General features: G+C 37.2%; 1 protein-coding gene across 1 annotated transcript; it reads right to left on the bottom strand.

The window, feature by feature from the left end:
- Positions 1-5,060: 5,060 nt before the first annotated feature.
- LOC107552057 (claudin-7-B) lies at positions 5,061-9,756 on the bottom strand. The gene is made up of 4 exons (XM_016233858.1): positions 9,333-9,756; positions 7,042-7,206; positions 6,697-6,781; positions 5,061-6,553 (listed from the first exon to the last, which is right to left on the bottom strand). Exons 1-4 carry the CDS (start codon positions 9,553-9,555, stop codon positions 6,397-6,399), a joined length of 630 nt encoding a protein of 209 aa, XP_016089344.1. The 5' UTR covers positions 9,556-9,756; the 3' UTR covers positions 5,061-6,396.
- Between the last annotated feature and the right edge of the window lie 7,735 nt (positions 9,757-17,491).

Genomic DNA, 17,491 nt, shown 5'->3' with positions numbered 1-17,491 from the left:
GTGAAGATGCCGGAGAGAGTTATTCTGAACCTTGTGACCCTATCTTACGGGAAATGAAGCAGTTGAAGGAGTTTGTTATGGAATTAGGCCGAAGTGTGAAGCAGATAAATTCCAGAGTTAATAGGATTTGTTCTTCAGGAAGTTCTTGGTCATCTGAAGAAGGTAGCCAAAATTGATCTGCACTGCCCTCACCTGATAAGGAGTCTTTCATACCTTCTATGGGGATTGCTTCAGCTGCAGCATTAGCTCAAGAGCTCCGAGTTCATCTACAGGAACAACATCATGTGAAAGCTAGTCCCGAGTTGAAGTTACCGCCATGTGTGAGTAGAGCGTCCTCTCTGCCTCCACCTCCTTCTTCTATGGTACTGGCATTGGTGAAATAAAACTTGTAAATGGATATTGCCTCAAGGTGTTTTAACTGACATCCCATTGTGATGCTCCCCCTACGAATAAGCAGTAACCAAAGAGTCTCTTACACTAGTAATTAATATGAATACATATTAAATCACAATCCCCACTGACAGCTTTTGCACCAGAGCAATTGCAAATCATTCGAATCTGCATAATAGTCAGAAAAGTCGGAAATATATCCAGAATGTTTAAAAATATTTTCAAATGGTTATAATGTTAAATTCAAAAGCTGTAATTGTGAGAAAATAGCCACGCTACATTTCACAAAATCAGAAGACTTCTTCACTGAGATTTATATTCGTGTATAGTACAGTATGTGCTTTGATGATGCATGATACAAGCAACTAACCAACCAAACCCTAACCATAGAGTAAGTACTCGTTAATTAATATTACTGTGTTTGCATATTTTTGTAATTACACTGTGACAAGAACATCTTAAAATGTAACCATATACACACTATATTCCTACATTCACAAGATAGACGGAAGACAGATCGATAGATACTAAATCAACATATTATAATTATACTATATAACTATCCCAACTTTATTATTTATTTATTTATTTTTGCTTGCTGTTTTATAGCTACCTTATTTAAAATCTGAGATCTGATTCGTAAATGATTCTTATTAATTCCAGACTAGTTGCATAATTCAATAAACATCCTGCAAACGTTTCTTTTGGAATTTTGATTAGGGATTAAATAGAATTAGAAGGACAGTTAATATTCTCTCGTGGTCGTGTTTAGTCGCAAAAACATCAAAAAGTCATTCAAGGAGCGTGAGTGAATGACTAATGTGATACTCAACAAGAGGAGCTTTACGCCATCCGGTCCACTGCATCCTTTGACTGGAAGACACAGAACTCGAAGACGGTCATTACCGACGGATGCTGGTCAAGAGCGGTTGAATTCTGCAGTTTTCCGCCTGAATAACGAAGTGGAATGAAACAGGAGCCCACTGCAGAGACAACGACAAACTGCTAACACTGAGCAAACTGATCCACTGACCAACATACACACTGAAAATAACTGTTATATCCTCGCTACGTCCGTTTCGTCGTCCGCTACACTTCTGGATGCTGTACTGCTGCGGTGGAAGAGAGAAGAGGGAGAAGGGGGAGCAGGAGCACACGGGCGCGGAAGAGGCGTTGATGAACTGCGGGGAAGCGGACACCGTCACCGCTGGAAACCGGGATGAAACTCCAGCTGCAGGGATGTTTGACACAACGGATATGCCCGAGCTCCTGCCGCCCTCGGGGCAACTTCAACCGAGTCCTCGTGACTCGGTGTGTCAGATGCAGCATTTGATGGTTGAGAGAGATTGCTTGAGCCCTGAATCCCCTCAACGGAGGTTAGGCCAGAGGGCCCCCAAACTCGGACAAATTGGACGGTCAAAGAGAGGTAAGTAATATTTTTCTAATTTTGTATGGTAAATAGGCTAACTGATTTAAAACCTGCATGCTTGTAGAAATATCAGCCGTTTTTAACTGTTTTAACTGTGGACATAACATGGACAAAACATACTCAGTAATGTTTTTCCGTTTCATTTATTTGGATAATTTGTGATTTTTCATCCCATTTTGCTTTTTTTTTGTTAAGTACATTATAGTACATTATATATATTTTTATCAGGCTCCTATGTTTAGGTTCAGTAATTTTACTTTAATGGCAATGTATAGGTTCTTTTCTATGCTATTAAAGTGAAAGAACTGAACATAAATATATGAGCCTGATAAAAATGATAATTTTAGAAGAAAATTTCAGACAGCACTTAGAGGCTTTTACATCTGAACTCTTCATATATATATATATATATATATATATATATATATAACTTTCAACTTTGTATAAGTTAAATAAGTTCATACTGGGATATGGAATAGGGCATTTAAAAGGTAACTGGGTTTATAACAGGGTTGACGGTTTTATTGCTAATTTAACTAGCCTTGTGCTCAAGGTTATAATATTACAAGGTGATTATTGGAAAGACAATTTAATGCTGATATTTCTACAAACATATAGATTTAATAATCGGCTCATACACAATTATACTGGTTTGACAGTTTCATATTTCACTTGTGCTATAAAGGCCATGTAACCAAGATGTTTATTAAGCAGATAATTCTTGATATTTCTACAAATACCCAGTTTTCAAAAATAATTTGTACAAATTCATAGACGAAGATTCAAGAATATCCCCTTAAAGTTGAAAATGTAAGATTAAAAGGAGACACTTAGTTTGTAACATTTTATAAGATACTGAAGTTTTTGATGGTTAAGAAAAGTGCCTGTAATAACTTACGGAATTTTAATAATTTATGGAATTATGGATTTAATAGAATATTTACATATTAAGTAAGGTTACACCTTGTTCATTAATGTATAACTAAACTGTGCACAGTGTAACTGAAAACCAAAGCATGGCCCAAATTTGCATATCTGTTAAAGTAAGATATGTGAACATTATTTTATAGTGGTCATAGAGGATGAAGATCTGGATGACGTCATGAACAACAACAATGGACCTGTCCCTCTCAGCAATGAGCCATCCTGAGCCTCTCTAGATTCTTAATATTCTGGACCAGCTATTCGTGAAATGCGCCTTTCTGCCACGGGACAGTCGGGACACTTTCAGCAGGAGAAAAGTCAGACACCTCTCCCAGTATCAGATTCACACGAGATCCGCATGCGTTTCAGCTGTAGTTTACTAGTCGCATGGCAGCAGCTGTCAACCTACAACAGGCCACACAGGTGATTTGTTGTATAGTAGCTTCTTAGACCAGAGCTCTGTGTGTGACACTCGTGCCTCCCAGAGGGAGAAATGTGCATATGTAGGCTGATTAACATATTTCTGACCAAAGGCAAAGACCAGCCACTGTAGATCACTCTGTCCAGGCTTGTGCTGTTATAAAGATGTCTTTCAATTTATCTGTTGAAACATTTGGCAAGAAGAATAGCACAATGTTCTTGTGTTTTACTTTGTCTCTCAAAACTCTGGAAATGTATGCTGCTTCCTAGAGCCATGGTTGTTACCTGTTGTCCACGACAATATAGTCAATATTCAAATGTCAACCAAAAATATATTTCCTCTGGTATTTCTCACTTTTTATTATTAACAGAAACAAGTAGTATCTCTAGGTTAAAAAAAGAGATTCATTTCATAATTGCAGTGGTTTCAGAACGAAACTTCTTTGATCACTTTTATTTAGTAATTTAATTACTTTTTTGTTTTATTTTGTATCTTAAGGCATATTGTGCTCTGAAGCTGAGTATTACTTTTCTAAAGGCTTAAATGTTTTTATGCCGTATGAAACATTGCACGTTGCATTAGTTATCACTGTGAAAAGCTATGCACTTGCTTGAGCACTGCTATGATACATTACTTTTGTTAAAATATGTAACAAGTTTATATTTAGTTGGCAGAATGATTCTGTGGCACGTATGAAGAATATATATTGTTTTATGTGTTGCTTGCATTTTGTAGTTAAGCACTGGAAAAAAGGGCCATGCAAAAAAGAATAAATGTGTAAATAACTGACATAATAAATGTCAAATGTAAAGCTGAGCATGCAAACTGTTCCATATTTGTCCACTAGATGGCTACAAAACCTAAGAAATTAATAGTTCTCCTTTAAGGCTCTAGCAATTGTTATAAATGTATTGCATTTGTAACCATTTATTGGCAGTAGTCTACTTGCAAACAGCCTCAAAATCTACAAGTTTAATGTCTGGAAAAAAACCTGGATTAGAAGGTGGGTAGTTTAAGGAATTTCCATTAAACATGTTCTAGCTAGGTTCACCTCGCCCAATCCAAATTGTTCTTGGCGCCACAATTATCAAAACATCTGCTATCTAACAGACTTTTTGATATTTTTTGACATATAGATCTCGACAGCGTTTATGTTCTGTGAATGTTTCATTCGCTAATGATTCTAATCAAATGCTCAAGCAGTAGGCTACTTTGCTGCTATGGTAATTTCCTCAAGTGAACGCGATTTGTGTTGGCAAGTGTTTACCAGGTGTCTCTATAATTAGTATTCTATAACATTTGTAGTTACTAAATCCATTTTGGGACGTATATACGGTATATGCCTATTTACATGTATAAAGAATAAAACTACCAGCCTTTTATTTCGACTTTCTTTAGGCGGGCTTAGTCTGAATCAGCAGCACCCACCCACTACGTTTCACCGACGATACGCGGTTAGCAGGAAATGATCTCCGAGTGGCAGTAAAGGGCAACAACTACCACAGGTTGAACATTGTGGAAAAGTACCTTACGTTTTGTCTCAAATATTTAGGTGAAACGTAAATCCCCTTTGTAAACAAATGTTTTATGTTATTTATTATAACCAATGATAGCATATTTGTGAAATACAAATGGCTGTAATTGTTAACCATGCATATGCTACTGCTCTAGTTCACCAATTGTACTTGGTGACCTATTTTCCTTTCACTCATATTCTCCCATTACAGAATTATTTACATTAAGACACGTTTGCAGTGTTAGCCAGAATACGCAAATTATGCTGAAGCAGGAGTCAGAGGACCATGTGTGACTCACAAGGCCAAGGTATTTGCAAATCACTAATATGGGTAATCTGCCCCAGATTAGGCACATATAAAGAATGTGACAATGGCCATGTCTTGTTTTAAAAAATTTATTTACATAAAATTGCAAACTGAACAGTCAAAAACGTTTCAAAAAGTTAAATATTTGCATAAACTGGTTACAAATATAATATGACTATCCTAAATAGACTTGAGGGCGACCCACCTCAAGTGGTCCAAGCACAAAGACCAAAGAACGAGAGAGAAAAAACCCCATAGAGGACCAGTTTTTGCATGTCACATGCTCATGTTGTTGTGGATATAAAGAGACACATGATTCATGCGAGTCTTGGATTGTAACCAGCTGTGATAAAACCCAAGCAAATATCTACAGCCTTTTCTACTGACCAATAAATTGTGTATAAAACATGAAAGGAGTGTCAAAAGCATTAGCTGAATAACAGGAAGGACACCGAGGAGCTGGAGCACAAAAGCAACTGAAAAGTTTCACTTTGCATAAATAAGAGCCATTTCTTTGATTTACCCCCCCCCCCAAAAAAAACTGACTTAACTGAGAAGTTTAGTGCTTTAGTTTCTTTATCTTTAGCCTCACCCAAAAAAGTCAAGCTTTTGTTTATCCACCTAGTTTCAGTCTAGCTCTATATGCATGCCAGCAATTTCAATCTAATTCCATCAACATACCACTCGATTCCATTATAGTTCTCTTTGAGTAGTTCAGTATTTTACTACTTCCTTTCAAAAACTGTCTTTCAATAGCAATGAGCGAAACTTCCCTCAGATGATTTGTATAAAGTGAAGTATTGTTTGGAAAGAGAAGGTCTGGTATGTCACAGTCACCGGCCTGAAATTATGCAGCAAATTGAACCAGAAATTTACATGTTGGCCTTGGCTCTTAAAAAAAATACAAATAAAAAAGTTATTTTCTTTTTAAGTTGTTCTTTTCATGCACCTCAGTGTCTGGCACAATTTATAAAGTGATGCACAAAGCAAGCAAGGCAGATGAGGTCAGGACATGGCTTTACAATAGAGATGATGTGCTAATGAGCGGTATGAGTGACGATTTTTCCCTGAGTATGCCCCTCTCTTTAATGTTCACTAAGGACATACTGGGGAAGAACCCTCTCTTTCCAAACTCACTTCAGTAACAGGATTTATAATAGGAAAAAACAGACTTGGTGCTTATCAAAAGAAAGAAAACAGAAGTGACCTTTTTCTGAGGTGGGCTGCTGCATCTGAGCATGAGTAAAATTTTCCCAAGGACACTGATCTTAGCTGTTTGTTCTATTCCAAGTCAAACACAATACACAATTAAAATCTAAACAGATCTGAGATCAGCTGACTAGGGAAACTTCTACAGATGCTCTAGGATTCATTATGATCTTCTCCAGCTTGTGAACTGCCGCCATGGCTCAAACGTACTCCTTGCTGCTGCTGGGGGGTCTGGAGGACTTGGGGTACTTGGGAGATGATTTACCCTTTGGGCAGGAGGCAGCCAACATGCCTCCACCCATTATGTCCAGGAACGCACCTGCCCAGGCGATGAAAATGGCCGCACCGAACTCATACCTATAGAAATAGAATATCATAATATGAGCTTTGCCTTTCCTTTCTTGGTAACAAGAGGATGAGAAACTATAAAATGAGGTAAAGCACATGGATAAATGCCTAAACATAATTTGCTTGTGGTATGAAACTACATTTGAACTTACTTCGTGTTGACTGGTGTGAAGGGGTTATAGAAGTCCTGGACGATTCGATTTGTAAACCAGGCACAGGCAACAATGCTACAGAGGGCTGAGGAATGGAAGAGAAGAGAAAAATTAGTTACTTATGAAAACATTTCCAAACATGTTTTTGACTATTTTTGTCCACAAAGAGGGAGTGAACATTTTAGTTAACTGACAGATTCTGGAGCAATAAAGCACTGATTCCGAACCTGGCAAGAATTCCTTTAACCTTGGCATTTAAAACCTTATCTAGATTTTTGGTGTGCTGATGAAAAAGTACTGCTTTAGAAAACTAGCATTAATATAATGCTATTAAAGTGAACGCACCTCCAACAAGGAGGACTATACCGCCGGTCATGGCAATGCGGGACTTTTTGACCTTGTCATCTCCACCACAGTTAGTGCACTTCATGCCCATGCTGGCCACACCCAGTCCTGCTACTGTGAGAAGGATCGCGACAATCATCAGGGCACGAGTTGCCTGGAGAGAACCTGAAAGAGGGGGAGGGTAGAGAATGAGTGAGATACAAAGAGAAAAGGTAAATACTTCGGTCTCAACGCAGTAAATTTTTGACAGGGACATTCAGACTGCCCATGCAAATTAAAATTGATAATACAAATTATATAAAAACTTAAAATAAATGTTCTTTACTAGGCTAAAGGCAAGCTTATTCCCTTCGTTGTTTATCATGGTTAAACTCAGTTCAGCACACAAAACAGGCAAGTGCTTTAATAGTGAATCAGAAAGATTATAATGGCCAAATTCTCTACAGGTTTTTTTTTCCTCTGACTCACAAAAAAAATCCCTTCCCCCAGCTACACCTGCAGTCAGGTGAAACAGAGACCGGTTCCAACCGGAAGCCTCCTTTGAGAGCGCAGTGAGATTGTACACATATATGGGCAGCATTTGCAGCGATTTGCCCTTTAGCTTTAGAGAAGGAACAGGTTTAACCAGTCATTGGGAACTTGGGTATCACTGCAACAATCTACTTACTTTTGATTTGTGGGTATGGTTTGGCTTTCCAAAGTATTACAACACTTCACTTTTAGTATCAAGATGAATTAAGAAAGAAATTACTTTACTAGGTGTGCATCACCTGAAATGAAATGTACATTAAAATCTTACAGGATATACAAAATGGCTGCCTAGGGCCGTTACGTCACCTTACTTTTTTTATTTATTTTTTAACTTTGCTTGTTGCCTATTATATCTCATGGTTTATCCATAACAGCAGTACTACAGCAAGATATTAAATAGGCTATCAAACTTGTGTGTGTATAACAAACTCACTGATAAGACACTTTAAGATAAGTGTATGTTTTACGCGAGCTAAATCAAATGACTGATATGGTAATTGGCTAAATGACTTTAGTGTATAAACACACAGCCATAAACACTGAAGTGAACCTTTTCCATTAATCTCAGGTGTTAAGAGTAAAGATGGGATGAAATAAGGTGAATAAACATCAAATAAAGAGCAAACGCCTCTACTATTATTTTAAAAAGGCACTATTTGAGTTTAAAAAGCGTCATTGTCTGTGTTTAGGTGCTTTCACAAAGGAGTTGTGTTTTAATAAGCTGTTGGCAAAATACACAAGTCATTCAAAGACAATGCCGGACTCCCACACCCGATACAGGAGCACCGAGTTTCCGCGATGGGAGGAAGGGTGGGAGTCACGCCAGTATAATCATTACTTTGAGTAAAAGCGTAACCCAACTGTATCACCCAACGTTAAACTAGCATCGTCTCAGTCAGAAAGTTCACCCAAATGATAAAACGGCTTACATTGTGTTTATCATCATGTATAATCTCCTATTTTGGCAACACTTGCTTGAAAATTTACACATTCCTGAAGGACAGCTGCCCTTTTTACCACCTTTATGTTTCCTTTGACCCAAAACGTAACAAAAAAGTCAAAAAAATAATTAACCAGCTCTGCAGGAATGTGAGAGGCTACTATTCACATACATTTTATGTAATCACAGCCAATAAGAGTTAGCGTGCATTTATTTATTTTTTTTACACCAAACAATACAAAAACTATTTTTGAGGGAACTCGTGGAACAACAGGTGTTTGTCCTTATTATTGTAACACTAGAGGAGTTGCCGCGAAATGGCTCTAGGGCGTGGTAACGTCCTAGCTTTCATGTAACTACAAATAAGACAAGCATCACCACAACAGTCCGAAATATGATTTGCACCTTATATTTTACAATTAATAATTATAATACACTTTTTTAATACGATATTCACGTTATCAACAAATAGTTTAAAAGTTTTCGTTTCATAATTAATAAAGCTATGACAGGACACACATAAATTATATCAGTAGCTTGGCACCATTCGAAGCCAAAATACTCGTATAATTATCATCAGCGTGTGAAATTAGTGTTCATATGCCAGTACGTTCAATAGTGCGCGCATGCGCTCTTACAGGTGCAGCGTTTCACTAAGCAACAGCTTTCGTGAGTTACAAACCACAACTAATATAAACAAACAGTCCAGTGCAAATTAAAGTACTTTTAAGAACACCTAGCACTGTTGTTAATAATATAGGCTAAAAAGTTACCCTTTGTTAAAAAAAAAGAAAAAAAAGGCGGTTTGTAGGCTACTTACTATCGAGTTGTAGGATGGAGTCGTACACCTTGCACTGCATTTGTCCGGTGCTCTGGAAAGCGCACGACATCCAAAGGCCTTGATACATCGCTATCGCTGTGATTATATTATCTCCAACGTAGGCAGACATCTTCCATTGGGGTAAGATTGTGCCAACAATGAGCCCAATCAACCCCAGAAGCGATAGAGTAAATCCCAGGAGCTGCAGTCCTTTATTTGCCATCTTCTCACAATGAACTTAAAAGATCAACTATATCTGAAAGCAGCAGTTCAGCAAATAGTTATATGCCTAATGCTTTTCCAAATGAGTTCGGTTTTCGTAATCCTCCGACGTTAAATTAACAAATGTTAGGGAAAAAATCCGTTAAGAGTCGTTGCCGATACCCTGACTCAGACACCTGTTGAGTGAACTAGCCGCACCTTGAATATGAAATGAGCTGCTGATTTGAGCTTTTAGAGTGTCGTCCTCTTTATGGGCGGAGACTTCCTGAGTTTCGTCTTCAGTTCGCTTCAGTTTGTTGTTGTGAGGTCTGGGGGTTTCGTGACGACACCTTATCGTAGTATGAGTAACGTCACTGGTTATCACAAATCACAGATTTGTCATACTTTCATTTACAATCTGTATCGCATTTTACATGTCTCGGAACTTATTGTCAAGGGTCACGGTCTTTAGAAATGGATAGGCTATACTGCCCAAACACTTCTCCAAATAATATATAGATTAGGCTACATTATGCAGTCATATGTGGGCCTTTTCAAGAAAAGCGTGCCTTTTGTATTCATCATGTAGGTGCAAAATAAAATAAAATAAACTGACAGCACTATGTTACTTAGGCTACTAGTTGTATTTTCTACACAACCATGTATTTATTTATTTTTGATCCATATGTGGGCGTGTGGGGTCATTAATAATAATATGTAGGCTATGTATGTGCATGTGTGTTGACAAATACCTTATATAGGCTATATATATATATATTTTCTACTACTTGTTTCGCTTCTGTTTCAGTTTTTATAACCATTTCTTACTATGTGTAAGTAAGTTGTTGTTTTTTAGCATGTGTGTTTGGCAGTTATTTTTTAGGATTACTGATAAACTACTGTCATTTGATTTGTATTATTTGTATTTGTTGTTTATTTAAATTTTAGTTCAATTATGTCTGTATATGTCTTTTATTAAGTTTTTAGTTTTATTTAATTTGAGTTATTTTAATACTTCAATTAAGCCCCCCCCTCCCCCCTCCAAAGAGGAAAACACCATGGCAGGTGTCGATTTAAAAGTATGCACATTCCTACTTTATTTGTAAAGGAAATTCATCTCCAATCCTTCTTCTATAGTTTCAGGTAGTTATTCGAATGCTAGAAAACAGCTGCTTTTCGTAATTACTACAAATAACGTAGTTACTTTATGATACGTAATATTCAGAGGGTGGGGGAGATACTATATGTCTCTGCATCAACTGAATGATTTCATTCATTCATTCATTTTTATTCCCAGTGAATAGGAGTTAAAACTCCCACCCGGGTGACACTACTCCAATAATAGACCATGAAATTTTTTTTTTAATTAAATTACATTTATTTAATTAAATAAATAAATAAACAAAATAATATTAATATCTTTAAAATATTGCCACGAAACGTTGCAAACAATAAAATCAGAAAAGGACTTTAATTGTAAGCGACACAAGTATACGAAAAAGATAGAGTTACGATGGGGTTTTATCATATGATTTAGTCGAGTTTCGGCAATCGAGATCTGGCAGCAACAGCGCATTTTTCCGCTTGGGCGAGCGCTTTGCGGACAGTTTACCTCCCGCATGAAATCTCCCGCAGACCAGCAAACCACTGAGAACGCGCTATAATCCTGAAGAGTCATAGCAATAGAGCGGAGGCGAGAAAGCTGCGGAGAATCCGCTCGCCCGGAAGCAACCGCAACTGATTTAGATTTACAGAAAATTACCGTTGTTTTCAAATAAATAGCCTAATTTTACATGCTTATTCCCAACACTTTATTAAACTTTAAGTCACATCTCAAATGACAAGGGATCAATTTATAATCATGTTTATATTAATTAGTCTGTGAACTCATTCTCTCAAAGGGCCCTGGTAGGCCTATGCGGCGCATTCGCAGCTTATATGGACGGAACGCCACTGATATATATATATGTGTTTTTCTGTCAATATGGGGTGATGTGTGTACATTAAAGAGGGAAAAAAATTAACTTAAATGATTTTAGCAAATGGCTGCAATATAACAAAGAGTGAAAAATTTAAGGGGGTCTGAATACTTTCCGTACCCACTGTATATATATACTGAATGATGATGCAACATTATTTCACCTATATTCTGACATTTTATTTTCACAAAAGTTATTTGAAAAGCATACCACTTGTGTTTAATATGCTTTCTATGTATATAAGATGCGGATATCTACATAATGCTGTTTATGTTTATATATTCAGAATTATAACTACATGTTCACAATTTGCATTTATATATTCAGGCTTATAACTAGGCCTATATATTCTGATTTACCTCTATATATTCTGATTTACATTTATATATTCAGACTTACAACTATATATTCTGATTTACTTCTGACAAAGACCTTTATTAAACTAAATAAATTTTTCATGACAAAGATTTGGCAGGTCTGAATAGACTCACTCACTTAGCCCACATGTAACCAAAGCTAATGATAGTTAATAGTGTTAAATTGTGTTTAAGAAGTAAGTGTTAAAAGCACTGACACAACTTAACATTGCCGGCCTTTCTCAAATAAAATTGCATGGTGAATTATATCCCTATACATACAGCATTAGTAATGTGTGAACGAAAGTGCACAGAAAAATCTATACACATCTCACAAGAAAAAAAAAGAATAATACTTTGCTGACATATTTTTGTATTTGGGTTTCAGTGTTTTGAGCAAATGCCGGTGGTATTGAGTCACAAATCAACTGAGTCATGCTTATGAAGGCTGACAGTGTTACAACCTCCATTTTAAGAGAAGTGCCTGACACGGTAAGAAAGTCATGACAATCTTAGGCCATACCTATTAGATTGAGGAATTATTTTTAGACTTCAATTGAGATGAGCGACTGATGACCATTAACCACAGAAAGTAAGTCAGGAAACTCATAGGTCACGTCAGAACTTTTACAGTAAATGCACCTCACGTTCATGGTGTGTTAACATGTCATTTGAATGAATTTTTGGCAAGCACCCTGAGGGTTCCTGTATACAAGTTTAAAAACCTGCAGCCAACCCAACACACTTTTCAACTTATTCAACTGTTTCATATTCAAAGTATTTCTGTGTTGTTCTGACACGTCTTTGCTGATTTAGAATCTGTTAGTAAATATACATGCATCTGTATTGTAAAAAGCCGAAGTGTTTTCTTAGTAACCACTCTATAGTTCCATTGTACTATATAGTTTCCAGGGAAGTGATTCCACTTCAGGACAATTTTTCATTGCTGTTTGTGTAGCCACATGATCACAAACATAGAGAAAGAGAAAAGGGAGTGTCTTTAGGAATCATACAAGTTAAAGTTATGTCACAGGTTTCAGTCAGAAAAAAATCCTGATATGATTCATACACAAATGAGCATGTACAAGTGTGTACAAACGGATCTACACTTCCTAGTTTATGAGTATGTGAAACTGTTTACTAAAGCATTATTTGCCACCGTTCTCACAGGGGGGAGGGTTGTAACGTACCAGTACTGGTTAGACAGGTTCTACCATAAAACACAGAACACCAGCCCTGAGCATTTCCTGGAATCTAATCCAAACACATTCATACATACAAAGAAATATCTACTTTATATTACTCCACACGCATAGTCCAATATACACATCCACGTATCGCATCTCTTCTCATACTCTTATGCTCCAGTGAGACATTTCACACACTACACCGGCCACTGTCTCAGAGAGCATGAGGAACTCGGAAGTTTATTTCTGATGATGTGAGCAAATGCAAACTTCCTATATATATCTTCGCCATGGCAGTACAAGAATCATTTTTGTTTCTCACTGTGCTTTGCTCCTGAGTAGAGACTCGAATGTCAGCTCTATGTTTGGGTGGTGGGGGAGAGGGTTCATGGGGGAGGTCTTTAGACCCACCCCTATAATTGTTTAGAGTCCCAAGTCAAGTAATTCAAACCGTCAACTGATAGTGACTCATAGCTGAGAGGAAATGGGACAGTATCAATTGAGAACATAGTAATTCTGACAACTACTGTTTTGTTTACATGGTAATATTATCATGTATTGCTATATATAGTTGAATTAGCTCTGGGGTGTTTGCATACATATATATCTTGTAGCATGTAGCATTATTATCACTTTTATCTTAACCACAGTTCCTATGGAGATGGGTTTCGTGGAAACTCACTCTCTCTCGCTCTCTGTCTGTCATACAGTTTCTACTTACTACCGCTCCCTATTGGAAAAAATCCCGCTAGTGTTCAGTTCAGCCACTAGGGGGAGTCGTGGCCTTTCAGTGTAGCTCAGTCCAGAGAGCTCTGACATTTGTTTTGTTCCTTCCTTTATCGGTGTAATGGATGCTGAACATCACCAAAATGTCTCAGCAGACTCTCTCTGTTTCTCTCTTTGTTCTTGCTTCTTGGGGTCTGATAACAATAATGTCCATTTACATCCTAATGAGAACAAAAGGTGTGATGGGGAGAGTGAGGGAATAATGGAGAGAAGAGAATGTGTGGGAATGAGATAAAAGTGAAATCAATGGTGATGTTACCAGGGCCTCACAGGGAAGGATAATGGAGGACATTAGGATAAATACTGAGTGTGTGTTTTTGTAAGAGGCTACATATAGTCCATAAGTCTGAGACTATTATAGTGAAAATGCTACTATTTGCATAATTTAATAGATTTTCTTTTAATTACAAATTGTATTATGACCATAACAGTTTACATTTTATTTGGTTTGTCTCTCTTTTGCTTTATTTGACAGCAGCACTATTCATTTTAGAATTATCCTACACTGTAAAAAATGTTTTTCTGAAGTTTCATGAAAATAGTATTATTTTCAGTCTTTCTACTGAAAAATGTAATGTTTAATTCAGCATGATACTTGCCATTTCTTTGTAATTATTTGCGAGCTTTACTAGCAATGTATGAGTGAGAATTGTTTTTACACTGTGAAAAAAATAAAAAAATACTGGTAATTTTCTGCCAGAACATTATTCATTATTTTTACAGACATTTCCATTAACCCTACAACATAAGCCAGTGCAGTGCAAAATTCATAATACAAAACACAGAACACCTGTAAAAAAACAATACGGAAAATTCCTTCATACTTTGTGCCATATTTTTATGATTTTTTGGTGTTTGGTGTATAATTTACACCAATTCAGTGTAGTTCCCTTTCTGTTTATTAAATTACCTAATCATAACCCAGTAGTTTTTTATTAAATTAAATCTCCATTTTACCATAAATTACTCAGTATGCTTTTTTTTTTCAGAAAGATGATTGTTACTCAGGATAACAATTTTACACCAATCAGAAAATCTTAGCATATTAAGTTTATTTTGTGTATTTATGCTTTTTAACTGAAGTAATTTCTTTTTTTTTATGGAGTTGAAGTTGCAATTTCTGTGATCATGTCTCATAAGACAACAAAATTAAGTATCAACCTAATGTTAAGTGTTAAAAGAAATATACTGTATAAAAGTAACACACCACACTCTTTATAAAATAAAGTTTCAAAAAGGCAATAGAATGGGTACCCCAAAAAATCATTCAGCGAACAATTCTTTAAAAGAACAATCTTTTTTGTGTGAAGAACCTTTTTCCACTTGTAAAGAACCAATTGCACTATAGAAAGGTTCTATGGATGTTACAGGTTCTTTATGGAACCATCAATGCCAATAAAGAACCTTAATTGGTGTAGGTATTTTAGGTAATCAGTGCACATAGTATCATAACCAAGGCTGCTGACTCAGGTTTAATTTGCGTTGTGGATGCAGCGTCTCCTACATCCACTAGAGAGCAGTATAAAACAGGTCTTGAACTCTTGCAATCTCATACGCCAAAGAACTTGACGATCAGTTTAAGTGGTACAATCTGGGGAGAGTCTGGAGATGTGTTCAGGAGGTCTCGAGGCAGAGGTGAAGGCCTGAGGGAAGAGTTCAAATAGTGTGAACGATGTCAGGTTTGAATGCACACTGCATACAGAGCGAGAAGCTTTATGAAGATGCCATGTTGGATCAAAATCATCATCTGAGAGATCATCGAGTCTTGTAAGGGAACACAGTTGTGTCTGTGAGCGTATATTTGCTTGCCAGTGTGCATGTGTGCAAGTACTAGACACTTGTTTCTGTATGCATTATACTAGCAGCCTGTGTGTGTGTGTAGGGTGAGATCAGGAAGGGAAGCCCCGGTCTAAAAGCTGAGCCCAGATGGCAAATGTAATGAGGAGCAGCATGCAGAGGTGCGTTCTCTGACCCTGCCACCCTTGCCTTCCTCTTCCCTTTCTCCCCAGGGACACGTCCATGAATAATGCATGGATCAATTATTACTTCTAAAATTTTGCTGTATTTCCTCCAGAGCACTGTGAACGTGGGTGCCCAGCAATCTGCTTTTATGTGGTCACTTGGAAGACTTGCCATTAGAATTTAACCATGGGAAAAAAATTCTACTGAGCATTTATCACCCTTGACAGATTTGTGCATTACTGTTGTGGTTTACCTTTATCGAGAGTTGCGGAGGTTTGCTGCAGGTGAGGGTCTGATACAACCATGACTCATAGCTTCTCTGATGCTTTCAAATTCAGCCTGGGGACTCAAAACCAAGTTTTATGTGTAAAATTCAGTCAAATCAAACGTGCTTGTGATGCAGAATAGTGTATTGCTGCCAGTATAAGAAGCATATGAATCATTATTTTGATTTGGACTTCTTTTGCCGTGATTATGATTTAATTTTCTTGTCGAGAAGTTTTCACTAAATTCTCTTGTTCGTTTTTTGTTGTTTTGATGCAGCAAACGCCATTTCTAAGCATGTTATGTATATTGCTGCATTATGAATAAGCAAATTTGTTCGTTTTTTCGTTGTTCAGGGACTCATTACAACTGTAATAGCTCTATGTATGTCAGCGGTAGACAACTTCCAAGTCAGTGAGCGTCAATCACTAAATATTTTGAACAATTTGTGTATTTATGAGCTCAAAAGCACGCACATTTACTGGAGGATTCACAACAGGTCCGCACCAAGTCTCTCTTGTGAAACCAACACGGAAGTGACTAAAACTTTCATTCATCGACTGGCCGTTAGAGGCTGGAAGCAGAAAAAAATGTGTTTACAGCCTGGTACAAAAAGTGGTTTTGGTCTATATAGGTAATTTTGCCCTTCATGACAACTGTGAGGGGGGTGAATGTTTTTTTATAACTCATCCGTTTAAATGATATTAATTTTCGATTATCCGGGAGCAGTGTTGGGAGTAACGTGTTATAAAAGTAATGCATTACAGTAACTGATTACTTTTTGCTGTAACGCAGTAGTGTAAGGCATTACTAATCAATTTTCAGTAATATTTTACTCAGTACATGTTCAGTAACGCATGCGTTACAACACACTTTTAGCCCAAAATGTAATTGTTCAAAGTAAAAAAAAAAACAGCAAGACCGCGAGACATTAACGAATCAAAAATGCCGCAAGTAAGTTATATTACCTGCTCGTAGTCAGTCAATAGTGGTGTCCAAGTTTGTAAAAAAGACTAAACGACAGCTTCTGATATATTTGTTTAGCGATTTATTTCATTCATCTCCCTCTCACTGGTGGAACTTTGTATTGTGTGACGTAGTCCAGTGAAGGCGTGTTTAGGGCGGGTTTTACAGGAGTGCCGCGAGGCTACTGGCCTGACAGTGGAAACGTGGCATGATTTCAGCCTCTGTGCTCAAGGTCCGAGGCTATTAGCCCCGTCCGGCTCACTGTAAGCCCTGGCTCGCACTGGCCAGTGGAAAAGCGGCTTATGGGTGAAGATGGCAGAAGACTATACATGCGCGAGATAGACATATGCACATCTTGTCATGGCATTAGAGTTTACATATAGTCCTGTTGTGTCTAATATTAATAGACCCAAGCTATTCACAGATATTGCCAGATAATCACTTTACCTCTACCATAC

Source organism: Sinocyclocheilus grahami, unplaced genomic scaffold, assembly GCF_001515645.1.
Source record: "Sinocyclocheilus grahami isolate Dianchi unplaced genomic scaffold, SAMN03320097.WGS_v1.1 scaffold440.1, whole genome shotgun sequence".
NCBI lineage: Eukaryota > Metazoa > Chordata > Actinopteri > Cypriniformes > Cyprinidae > Sinocyclocheilus > Sinocyclocheilus grahami.
The sequence above is the reverse complement of the archived record's forward strand: the minus strand, read 5'-3'. Positions and strand labels throughout refer to the sequence as shown.